The following is a 12,720-nucleotide window of genomic DNA, read 5'->3' as shown; positions in this document are numbered from 1 at the left end:
GTCTCGGTGAGGATCCTCAAGTCCTTCTACTCTGGAGCAGTGGAGAGCATCCTGTCAGGCAACATCACTGCCTGGTTTGGGAACTGTACTGCCCAGGACAGGCGGGCCCTGCAGAGGGTGGTGCGTTCAGCTGAACGTACCACTGGAACTACCCTCCCCCCCTTGCAGGAGTTATACACCAGGAGGTGTAGTAGCAGAGCCCGTAGGATCATGAAGGATCCTCATCACCCCAACAACGGACTGTTTCAGCTGCTGCGGTCAGGCAAGCGCCTCCGCAGTCACGCAGCGAGAACAGAGAGACTGAGACAGAGTTTTTTCCCGCACGCCATTAGAAGTGTCAACGCTGACATCACCAGGGGTCCTAACTGAGCCATGCACTAGGCTCCACTACCTACTATACTGTATGTAGCATACTGTACCGCATACTGTATCACTGTTCAGGGTTGTTCGTGATGCCGTATTGCTGCGCCGTACTGTTGTATACTGTGCTGTATTATCCCAAACACTACCTCACACTATTCACATTCACACGCCACTTTAATTCACATGCCACTTTAAATGCACATATCTGTATATACATAGGCATATTCCTTCTAGCTATTCCATTTTATTTCAATTTATTTTTATTGTATTTTATTCAATATATTTTTATCTTATTCTATAAGTATTCCACTTACTGTATTACGTTTTAGGAGTCAGTTAGTCGGCCTATTAGAAAGGAATTTTCTACTTTTTATTTTATTTTTTATTTTTTCCTAGGACATATTGTGTGCTATCACCGGGTGCGTTGCATTACATTTCACTGCATATATGTATGGAAGTATGTATATGTATGTGACAAATAATATTTTATATATATATATATATATATTTTATATAATATTAAATTGATCCTGCTACCTCTCGCATGCTAAGCAAGCGCTCTACCATTTGAGCTAATTCCCCCCCGTGAGAGGTGAACATTTCCTTGGGAAACCTCATCATTAAGATTACCTGGGTGCTCACCTACAAGTGAAAGCACATTAAGGAATGTGTGCACACTGATTTGGATTTCAACAAATAGTTTGGCTAAATCCTTCCATGCGGAGCCTCACAAGCTCAGACTGCAGAATGCCACACTTTAAATCTGAGTGTCCAGGGTTCAAGTCCCTGTTCAGACACATTTATTTATTGCAGAAGTACACAATTCATACATGTAAACATTAGAGGGCATCCCAAGTGTCATTCCCAACTGGATGTTCATTATGGTTCATGTTGTCCTTCAAAAATCATGATAGACAGGCAATTTACATTTGGAATGTTCATTATTTGGAATACACTTCACCAGTACAGGTCGAAAAGAATGTCTTTAATTAGTATGAGACTGGATGCAAGCGTCAACGTGTTAATATCTTGGGAATGCTAAGAATAAGAAAGCAAGGTGCCCTGTTTCATCACAGGTTAAAGCTATGCTTTTCTCATACAACAGCTGAAAGTAGAGCACAAATGCAGTCCCCCATTACCGCATACTATGCAGTTGTGATGTCCCAGTCTACGTCAGTCAGAGCGTCCTGAAGCGCAGCCTCTGATTAGTCTGTCCACCGCTTCACATCCCTCGTCACCACCAGTGCTCACGCGATCAGAGGCCTGTAAACAGGAACCAGCGAGATCGTGGCGTGATCTGATTTCCGAAAGCAAGGAGCCAGACCGTCTTGTATCCGTTCTTGTATGGTGTATAACAATGGTCCAGAGTTCTGTCTCCCCTGGTGGCACACGTGATGTGTTGGTGGAAATTAGGCAGAATTTTTTTAAGGCTGGCCCTGTTAAAGTCCCCAGTCACCACCACAGCCGCGTCGGGATGTCTATTCTGAAATCCGCACAACAGATCGTACAGGACCGACAGAGCTGCGTCGGTGTCCGCTTGCGGTGGGATATAAACAGCTGTAATGATGACCGTGCTAAATTCCCGGGGGAGATAAAATGGACGGCATAGGATAGTCAGCTGTTCCAGGTTGGGCGAGCAGTGGGAAAGGAATTTGGTGTTGTTGGCGTTACACCAGCGGTTGTTTACCATTAGGCAGACGCCTCCACCTTTGGATTTCCCCGACTCCCCCGTTCTGTCGCCGCGGAACACGGAGAGGGACTCAGCTGGATGTATGGCTTCATCCGGCACCAGTGGGTTCAACCATGTCTCCGTCAGACAGAGGACGCAACAGTTCCTCGTGTCTTCCTCGCTCGAAGTTCATCCATCTTGTTCTCCAGGGACTGGACGTTGGCAAGAAGGATGCTTGGCAGAGGTGGACGGTAAGGTTGCGTCCTCATTCTGACCCGAATGCCGCCTCGTTTACCACGGTGCTTCCTCCGTGGGCCCGCTCGTGGAACAGCGGCTACATTTTTGTTGTTGTTGTTGAGTGTTCCCGCGTAGGATTTCCGCCGGCCACTCTTCTTCCACGGATAAAAAGTCCCAAAGTTGTTCGTTTAGAGAATTTTTTATATCCATGAGTGCATCGCGGTCGTATGAGGTAACTGCCGATGCTTTTATGCGTACATTATGATAAAAAATGGAAAAAAATACTAAAGTGCAAGAGTCAACCGGAGCGCCGGCGCAGGGCGACCGCAAGGGGTGGCGCCACAATCGCCACTCATCAACCTCAACGGGCTTCATCACGTCATCAACTTCTTCCACTGTAACAACGACAAGGGCCTATCGTCAGTCTCCTCCCGAAGTTCTTGAAAATATTCAGTTTTATCGTCACATTAAGGTAAAAATCCGCTTGAAATGTTCTCCAAGTCTGGGATAACGGCTATATCAGATTCAGTGTCGCTGTCATTCTCTGCGCGCTGTCGGAGAACTGACTTTTTTCACAGAAAATGAAGTCCAGTATGCCCTGCTGACACTGACTTGGATTACATTACATTTAGTCATTTAGAAAACGCTTTTATCCAAAGCGACTTACAATCAATCAAACACCGACGGACGCAGCCATCAGGAGCAATTAGGGGTTAAGTGTCTTGCTCAAGGACACTACAGCATGCTAGCAGGAGGAGCCTGGGATCGAACCAGCAACCTTTAGATCACTAGACCACCAGCTCTACCGCCTGAGCTACCATCCCCATGGATCTATCGCACTGGTCAGATTCAGGGCCGCGATATGATTTAGATCCGCCACCCGCTTCTCGTTATCTATAACAACACGGAGAAGAAAGTTTTCACAGACAAGTGAAACCGAAGGAGCCTCGTCTTGTTTACGGAAGTAACGTCAGCATTTCTTCTTCGATGGTACACGTTGGTACACGCCCCCTCCACAATGATGGCTCCCTGTGTGTAATAAACACGTGAGATTTAAATGTTGAACTCTTATCGAAACAGTTTCACATTGTGACTTGACATCACATGGAATATGCAGGAACGATCTTCACCTGGACCGTCGCTTTAAAGGAAACCATTGGTCGGCGTTTTTCAGCGCTATTCAGCGTCTTGGTAAGTGAACTGCGTTTCCCCATGTATGATAACGGGAATATTTAACTCCACGGTTTAACATTTTTCTACTATTTATTAATCAAACTCGGTTTTGAAAACACGTTGAGAGATAAATAATAACAAAAAAAACACAAAGGAACACGAATCTGGAAAAATCACATTTTCCTTCTCGAAAAGTTTTTTTTCAACTTATTTGGCTGCTCCTGGCGATTTTAGAAATGCACAAGTTTTGCGCGCGCCTGTGTGTCTGTGTGCGCTCTCACCGGCCACTTTATTAGGTACACCTTACTAGTACCAGGTTGGACCCCTTTTGCCTTCAGAACTGCCTTATTTCTTCATGTCATAGATTCAACAAGGTGTTGGAACCATTCCTCAGAGATTTTGGTCCATATTGACATGATAGCATCACGCAATTGTTGCAGATTTGTCGGCTGCACATCCATGATGAGAATCTCCTGTTCCACCACATCCCAAAGGTGCTCTTTTGGATTGAGATCCAGTCACTGTGAAGGCCATTGGAGAAAAGTGAACTCATTGTCATGTTCAAGAAACCAGTTTGAGATGAATTGAGCTTTGTGACATGGTGCATTATCCTGCTGGAAGTAGCCATCAGAAGATGGGTACACTGTGGTCATAAAGGGATGGACATGGTCAGCAACAATACTCAGGTATGCTGTGGTGTTTAAATGATGCTCAATTGGTACGAAGGGGCCCAAAGTGTGCCAAGAAAATATCCCCCACCCTATTACACCACCACCACCAGCCTGAACCGTTGATACAAGGCAGGATGGATCCATGCTTTCATGTTGTTTACGCCAAATTCTGACCCTACCATCTGAATGTTGCGCTAAAATCGAGACTCCTCAGACAGGGCAACATTTTTCCAATCTTCTATTGTCCTTTTTTGGTGAGCCTGTGCGAATTGTAGCCTCAGTTTCCTATTCTTAGCTGACAGGAGTGGCACTGGGTGTGGTCTTCTGCTGCTGTAGCCCATCTGCTTCAAGGTTCAACGTGTTGTGCATTCAGAGATGGTATTCTGCATACCTTGGTTGTAACGAGTGGTTATTTGAGTTGACCACAGTGTACCCATCTTCTGATGGCTACTTCCAGCAGGATAATGCACCATGTCACAAAGCTCAAATCATCTCAAACTGGTTTCTAGAACAGGACAATGAGTTTGCTGTCCTCCAATGGCCTCCACAGTCACCAGATCTTTATCCAATAGAGCACCTTTGGGATGTGGTGGAACAGGAGATTCGCATCAAGGATGTGCAGCCGACAAATCTGCAGCAACTGCGTGATGCTATCATGTCAATATGGACCAAAATCTCTGAGGAATGGTTACAACACCTTGTTGAATCTATGACACGAAGAATTAAGGCAGTTCTGAAGGCAAAAGGGGTCCAACCTGGTACTAGTAAGGTGTGTGCCTCTGTGTGTGCCTGCCTGCCTGCCTGCAGGGGGCCTGTGTGTGCCTGCCTGTGGGGGGCCTGTGTTTTGTGACTGCACTGTTCTCGGTCTCCTCAGCGGAACACTGCGCTTCAGGCTCTACGGAGGACTCCATCTCGGAGGACGCCATGTTCCGAGATAAACTCAAGCATATGGGGAAATGTGAGGCTGCTCAGTTCAAATTGACTTAAAAAAAAAAAGCATAAAGAAACACATCCAGTAAATTTATGTCTTTATTTTCCAAATGTATTTTTATTCAAATATTCTGAGCTACATTTCCAGCAATAACTACGACTAATTTCAATATATGAATATACTTGTGTTTTATATATATATATATCTTTACCTATCGATACTTCTCGCCGTACATCACTAGGTATATGTACATACTGTATATCTACCCATTCTAAATCTCATAATTATTATATAATCCTTATATAATATATATGATTATTATATAATCTTAAAAATGATCATGCAAAGATTATAACAATTATTTCTTTCATTCTCAATTCTGTTTTTACAGTTATATCTGTATCCACACTGTACCATAACCAGTATGGTGTATTTTCCTTGTGTTTAATTAGAAAATCAGAAAATTATATCAGTTTAGAAATTAATACTAACACATTATAGCACTGAACCGAATATCTTGATTTAGACTTTGCAATATCATCTCTATCATCATCCGATTGGCGATACATATCCAATCCGGGTTTTCCAAATGTGTATTGTGTAAATGGTGTATTTAATCAAAATAACGCATATGTAATTGTTCTGTTGATTGTACTGTGAATTGAGCTTGAACACAGCGCCCGTCCCCCCTTATGTGCAGCCTTGTACATTTGCCTTACGGAGGTCACTTAGGGTCTGCCAGTTGAATCCCTCATCTGACTTGTTTGCCCTTTTCTTAGCAACAAGAAAAAAGCTGTTCGAAATCGCTAGAACCTTCTCGGAGAAGACGAAGAGAAGAAAATCCAAAAGGAGGACACTTCTCAAGCACCACTCGTATCCTTTCTGTTTTTTGGGGGGTTTTTTTGTTTGTTTTTTTTCAGCGCACCTTTTCACCAACCGTGCTTTTTGTATTACATTACATTACATTTCATTTAGCAGACGCTTTTATCCAAAGCGACTTACAATTGTTCAATCACCGACGGACGCAGCCATCAGGAGCAATTAGGGGTTAAGTGTCTTGCTCAAGGACACTACAGCATGCTAGCAGGAGGAGCCTGGGATCAAACCAGCAACCTTTAGATTACTAGACGACCAGCTCTACCGCCTGAGCTACCATCCCCATTTTGTAATTGCTAGTGTATACCTAGTTCTAACTTACTACGCTAATCTTGTTTTTTTTTTATAGCCTGGAGGTTTTTATGTAAGAAAACAAAAAATGGTCATGAAAAGAAAAATATGAAAAATGTAAACATACATGAGATTACATACTGTGAGATTTTTCCATTTGGGCAGGTGGCGCCTGACTTTGTTACCCTTAGCCCAGCTATTGTATAGCCTTAGTACAGCCAACTCCACAGCCAATCTCCTGGACGACGTGGAGGGAAACCCCTGCGGTAAGAACGCCTCCTTCACTCATTTGGATACACGATCCACTGGATCTTTTGAGGGTAGTGGGATGGCCAAAGAATTGTAAAATTTAAATATATCGTTGACAGGTTAGTTCTCAACATTCTTCATGAAGTTTCCACCACTCGGGGAACTGATGGAATTATAGAATGTGTAGGATTTTCCTGTTATAGACAGATAGCTAGATGGATAGATACTTAATCTCTGGAGGGACATTGCGGGATAGTTATTTTTCAATCAAGGTCTTATTCAGATGTCGTTTCCCACCATTCATAGCGCAATCTTGCTTAATGCTTTAACTATTGAGAAACGTGCTATTAGAAAAATAAAAGCGAAATATCCTTTTTGAAAACTGACATTATAGTTATGCGCATCTTTGTCACTGTTTTATTTTTAACAATGACATAATATTTTACTGAAGACTAATTTTTGCTGCTGCAAGTTCATCCATTAGCGGCAGCTTCACATTTCTCGTGTAGAGTGGATATAGCAGAAAAAAATTATTAAATGCACGATTGACCATTTTTTTTTCAGTATGATATGCTGTATCAAGACTTGACTGTTGGGAGCTTACAGGAGGATGTAGCAGAAAAAGCCCTGAGCGAGGTTGTGCTACGAGCAGTTATAAAATTTATGGGAACCAACATTATAATAAGGCCTGGGTCGAAAAATGGGGTATCTATCCGTAAAGAAAAGAGGAAAAAAAAAAAAAAAATAAAATAAAATCAAGCTGCTGTCGCCCTGTAATCACATCCAACCAAAATTGTTTAAAAAATTATTCATTATTATGAGTAATGAGGATAGAACCTCTCTCATTCTTTCTGTGTTTACAATCATTTCCATACCTTATTCCAGAAGACACCCAGTCCAAAAGAGCAGCAGCTCAGGACGAGACTGAGCAACACAAGGAACCGGTATCATGGTGAGGAATTTCCAGCTCATTTTTGTGGATTAAATCCTAATATTTGGCGAATAACATCTCCTGTCAGGGCACACGCAAAAACAAAATGCATTAATCTCAATAAAAGCAAAAATCCAAACCTGAACAAGGAGAATGTTTTTAATTCAGTTGGCAATAATATAGTACATAGTGAAAGTGAGACAGTAGCATGTATTAAATATTGAGAATATAGTAGTATAATAGTCTATTGCACAATGTAATATAATTTTGCAATGAAGACTATATGAATATATTGAGCAATATTTTATAGCAATATCAATTAATAACGTTACAGGTCTTCTGTGTCGTTATAGAAAACAACATTTTTTACCTTTTCTAAAGACGTTCATTGCGCTCACCCGCATGTGTAACGGTCAAAAGCTATTCTCTTTCTACGTCACAAGGTGTCGCTTGGGAGCCATACACTTTTGTTAAATCAAATAATGTGATAGAGCCTGCTGACTTTATTATTGGTGTAAAAGTAAAAAGTATTTTTACTAATTCAGAAGCATTTACTTGTTTTACATGTTCTTATTTTCGTTTGTGCCCCGTGTGAGTCATTTATGCCAGTAAAACTCATTTTTAAACGACATTTCCTACATGCATGCCGCGCAGTAAAGCTATTGCTTGTTATTCTGTTTGTTCTTTTGGAATTCACTGCTGGCGTATTGGCACATTTGTTTTTTGATTACTAGATAACCACACTTACTTGAAAGTTGTACCAGAGTTATTTGTTATTCATGCAAGTGCCGGACTTATATTTTCTTATTGTCACCTGCCTCTGCCGAAGAATGGGCGTTAGTATCACTAATGCTTCTACTACATTATGTCATCCGCTGCCCTCCTGGACTCTTGGTTCTTTTGAACTGATTCTCTGGCCTGCACCAATTATATAGCCTTTCCGACAAATAGAAGCCGTGCCCTGTCAGTTGTCTGCGCACCCGATTTAACCGAGGGCTGCAAATTTTCATGCAGAATAAATTGAATCAGGTGCGCAACAGTAGATTTTTAATTAAAACTTTGACCACACAGGATACTTGAGGACTGTAATGAGGAAAACTGACGTCTACAAACTGATTATCTATAATTATGGATAGTTTTTAAATTAGACTGATCCTGTTAAATTTCACTCCAAAGTGTGTGTGGCCACAGTCGTTAGTGTATTGACTGGAATATTAAGACAGATTTGTGTTCAAATTTGATACATTTAATATAATTTGAGAAAATGTTTCTATATGGAAAAGGCATAATTACCACGACATGTGTTTGAGGGGCCAAAGTGTGTGTGTGTGTGTGTGTGTGTGTGTGTGTGTGTGTGTGTGTGTGTGTGTGTGTGTGTGTGTGTGTGTGTGTGTGTGTGTGTGTGTGTGTGTGTGTGTGTGTGTGTGTGTCAGATGTTTTTATTTATTAATTTGTCAGGGCAAATGCAAAAAACATTGTAACAGGTTACAAAAACAGATGTGTTGCATATAGGATTTCTAGCCGAGGCTAATTTGTGGCCCCTGTCCCTGGTTAGGCTTTTCTACTTAAAGTGTGTGTGTGTGTGTGTGTGTGTGTGTGTGTGTGTGTGTGTGTGTGTGTGTGTCAAAAGTACACGGTGTGTTATCGAACCATTCAGTACGCCCCCTATAGTTCAATACGCACACGTGAACCCCACAGGATGGGTTGGCGCAGTATAGGTGCGAGGCTTTTCTATTGAATCCACTTCTGGAGCTCCACCAGCTACGTTAGCCACGTGGCATTTCTCTATTTTTGCGCGAGAGGTGTAACATTAATTTTGTTCAACTGTGCATGTCTACGTGAACCTTTTCAATAGAAACACAACATAGAACTATGTGGGAAAGTATTTGTAAAGAGTGCAATCTATTAAAGTATCCAGTTGGAAAATAACCCCCTGGGATGACAGTGTCCCTTTTATTTTTTTATTTTTTTGTTTTACAAACTTCTCTTCAGACACTCGCATGCATCACTTCCCTTTCTCGTTCCAAAACTCTCAGCCAGGAACCTGTCCCCTAGACACCTGAGCCAATTACCCACTATCCTGGACACCTCCCTTCCAATCAGATGAACTTATGCAAATTATAAAAACCCACCAATGAACTTCAACCTCCGACCCCCCACAGTCATAGTTATTTATGGCAGACTAATATAAAAACTTTTTTTTACACCTTTGGACCTTTTTTCTTAAATATAGAGATACTGAAAGTGTGTGTGTGTGTGTGTGTGTGTGTGTGTGTGTGTGTGTGTGTGTGTGTGTGTGTGTGTGTGTGTGTGTGTGTGTGTGTGTGTGTGTGTGTGTGTGAATCCAAATGATCCATTGGACCTGTAATAAACTAGATTCCTCTTAATTTTTCCCCTCAGATCCTCCCTGCCAAACCACTAGAGGGTTACTGCAGCATTCATAGCGTGACCTATGGTCAGGGCTGCGGGTGGTTCTCCAGGCTCTTCCTTGTCTCGTACCAGCCAAGCTAAGGCTCCACACAGGCTACCGTGGGAGAGATGAACCAAGATCCTTGCTCCAAAAGCAGCGACTCTCTTTGTTAATGTTACATCAGGCTTATAATTGCCCACGACTGCATTATCTGTCTCAAAACAAATTAGCTGACATGCCATGTTGGACATCACAGAAATATGCAGTAGTCTCAACCAGTACTCTTTATTTTTGTTTATTCTTCCTTTAAATGTACACCCCTCAGAGCTGCATCAGTTATAGTCATAGTTTTGTCAGTCATAACCGTTGTATCAATGTATGTCTGCAGTTATGGCTGAGCATTTAGAAGCCAAATCATAAAGATGTTTTTTTTTTCATGTTAATGATCAAGTTACTTAAAGCTGTTACTTTACGCCGAAAGTATCGCTTTCAGCGGTCTTTGAACACTGCCACAGACAGATTAGTTCAATCCAAACTTCAATAAAATACCTGAAACTGTAAGTTTTTCTAGCCTATGAGTCTAAGCATATTAAGCCTTTGAGTGTACAGAACTGGTGCAGACCAGTCACAAACAGAACAGAGATCAAGCACATTTTCTTATTTCGACACCAATATATCGCTGAGCCGTCTTAAAAACACGCTGGCGAAGACAGCTGTTCCAATAAAGCCATGCTTTGCAAAAAGAAACTGAAGAAATTGTGGTAAAGGTATTTTGTGTTGGGACACTCAGCAAATTTCTATATGAATTAAATGTTAAATTTATCTATCCATAGGAAACGCTTGTCTTAGTTAATGTTTGAGACGGATGGGGGAGGCGGAAGCAAACTAATATCGTCATTCAATAAAACCCTCTGACGATTTATACCTATCTGCTTTCCCAACAGTCACTGTGACTAGTCTAGACTGTTAGATATGCTAATATGTGGTGTTTTTTTTGTTGTTGTTGCAGTTTTGTTTGTTTCTTTGATTTAGCTCCACCTTCGCTTGTTTTATTTTGGTGCACAAATCGTCGCTCCCTCGTCGTAATGAAACTTGATGTAGCTCATCTGAATGGTTCTGAATTTGTCCGTATTAAGGTCCAAAAAATGAGACTTTGTCTTTTATCAGCAAGGCCAGAATACCCTACTTAATGTGCTCAGTGTTTTAGATAACTGTAGCCAAATTAATCAACTCGGCATTAATCAACTCTACACTAATGAATAGTTTCTCTGTTGGCTTGCGTACATCTTTTAGCATCTTTACTTCTCTTATCGATAGCTTGATTTATAATCGAAATGAGAAAGTTATATTGCAGCGTTAACACTTAGAAGCTGCTCTGTTCCATTTTGGGATGAAAACGTGAGCTATTTACGCTTGTTAATCTTGACTAGTCGTGTAAAGCCATGTCAAAATGTAGATGGAGTTAACGGGTCAAAAATGTTTTCATATTAATTTGTCAGAAAACCTACAACCTTATTTGGCATACAAGTGAGGCAAAATGAGGCATTCAATTCCTGTATTTCTGGTTTGTAAATTATTTTCTCCCTAGAAATATATATGTTGTGGTATTATCTACATTTTAAACATCAAGTATATTTCCGAGTTGAAAGAGTTTTATGGGTATGTTAACTTGGTTAATAAATTAAAGCTTGGCATTTGTTTAGAAGAAACCCTAACCCATATGGAGGCACCTTTTTATTACACTCTTAAAATATTTGAGAGAAAATACCACTGCTGCCCAAGAAATCTTAATTCCAAGTGCTTCAGCACTAGCCAGTGATGTCGATGCTACTGCTAAACAATATTATGTTGGAAATGTTTGATGAAAAGTTAAAACTTAAAACAGATTTTTCTGTGCTGATTTGTTTGTGGGTGCGTCTGGAACTGGGCTGAGATTCAAGCGAGATTTTGCCCGACTCCAATTGCCACATATGAGCAAATTGATTCAAGCCAGATGTGGCCCAATTCTGATTGCCAGATCTGTATTGATTTATAGTCTATGTAAATTGGTCTGATGTGACCTGATTTGTATTTTATTACCTGAAACAGGAGGCTGTATGCTAAATCTTTGTAGTACATGGTAACTTTATCCAAACACTACACTGTCGAGTTCCCATAATAATAAAACTGGTTTGGCATTTAGTCCCTGTGCCAGCTAATGTCAATATAATTAGGATGTCATTTTTATTCTTATTACACAGGAGATCCCAAGGTATGAAAAGCTGTGCAGAAATGATGAAAATTTTAAAAAGGTTTTTTTTTCATGGGGTTACATGGGGGGCACAGTCGCTAATGTATTGACTGGAATATTAAGACAAATTTGTGTTCAAATTTGATACATTTAGTATAAATTGAGAAAATGTTTCTATATGGAAAAGACATAACCGTGTGTGTGCGTGGACAAATTTGTTGGTATCCTTACAGCTCATTGAAACAATGTTTCATTCCTCCTGAAAAGTGATAAAATTAAAAGCAATTCCCTCTTGTATACCTGCATGCCTTTGGTATGTAAGAGTAAAGCAAAGAAACCTTAAAAAGAGATCAGTTATTGCTTAAGAGATTAATTCTATTCTAAAATGGCCTGGACAGATTTGTTGGTACCCCTTAGAAAAGATTATAAATAATTGGATTATAGTGATATTTCAAACTAACTGTTAACTTTAATTGGTATCACACGTCTTCAATCTTATCAGTCATTCAGCCAATGTAAATGGAGAAAAGTAGTCTGCTGATTGGTATCATTGTGTGCACCACACTGAACATGAACCAGAGAAAGCAAAGGAGAGTGTTGTCTGAGGAGATCAGAAAGAAAATTATAGACAAGCATGTTAAAGGTCAAGGCTATAAGACCATCTCCATCAGCTTGATGTTCCTGTGACT

General features: G+C 40.8%; 1 protein-coding gene across 7 annotated transcripts in view; it reads left to right on the top strand.

Moving 5' to 3' along the window:
• The window catches only part of cuedc1b (CUE domain containing 1b), a 34,658-nt gene extending 22,618 nt beyond the window's left edge, over window positions 1-12,040 (top strand). For 3 of the 7 annotated variants that reach the window (XR_013844313.1, XR_013844314.1, XR_013844315.1), the window contains 5 exons: window positions 3,387-3,460; window positions 4,988-5,071; window positions 5,824-6,477; window positions 7,346-7,412; window positions 9,792-9,810. Coding sequence is in view for 3 of the 7 variants with exons in the window: in XM_080006511.1 (XP_079862637.1) it covers window positions 3,387-3,460; window positions 4,988-5,071; window positions 5,824-5,917; window positions 6,419-6,477; window positions 7,346-7,412; window positions 9,792-9,835 (422 nt within the window). In the remaining 4 variants the exon portion in view is untranslated. Of the gene's footprint in view, window positions 1-3,386; window positions 3,461-4,987; window positions 5,072-5,823; window positions 6,478-7,345; window positions 7,413-9,791 lie in introns of all 7 variants that reach the window. The other 4 variants (XM_080006511.1, XM_080006512.1, XR_013844312.1 and 1 more) reach the window with 4 other exon arrangements.
• The last annotated feature ends 680 nt before the right edge of the window (window positions 12,041-12,720 follow it).

This window comes from Zeus faber (genome assembly GCF_960531495.2).
Source record: "Zeus faber genome assembly, chromosome: 9".
Classification (NCBI taxonomy): domain Eukaryota; kingdom Metazoa; phylum Chordata; class Actinopteri; order Zeiformes; family Zeidae; genus Zeus; species Zeus faber.
Note: the sequence above shows the minus strand (reverse complement) of the source record. Positions and strands in the feature narration are given on the sequence as shown.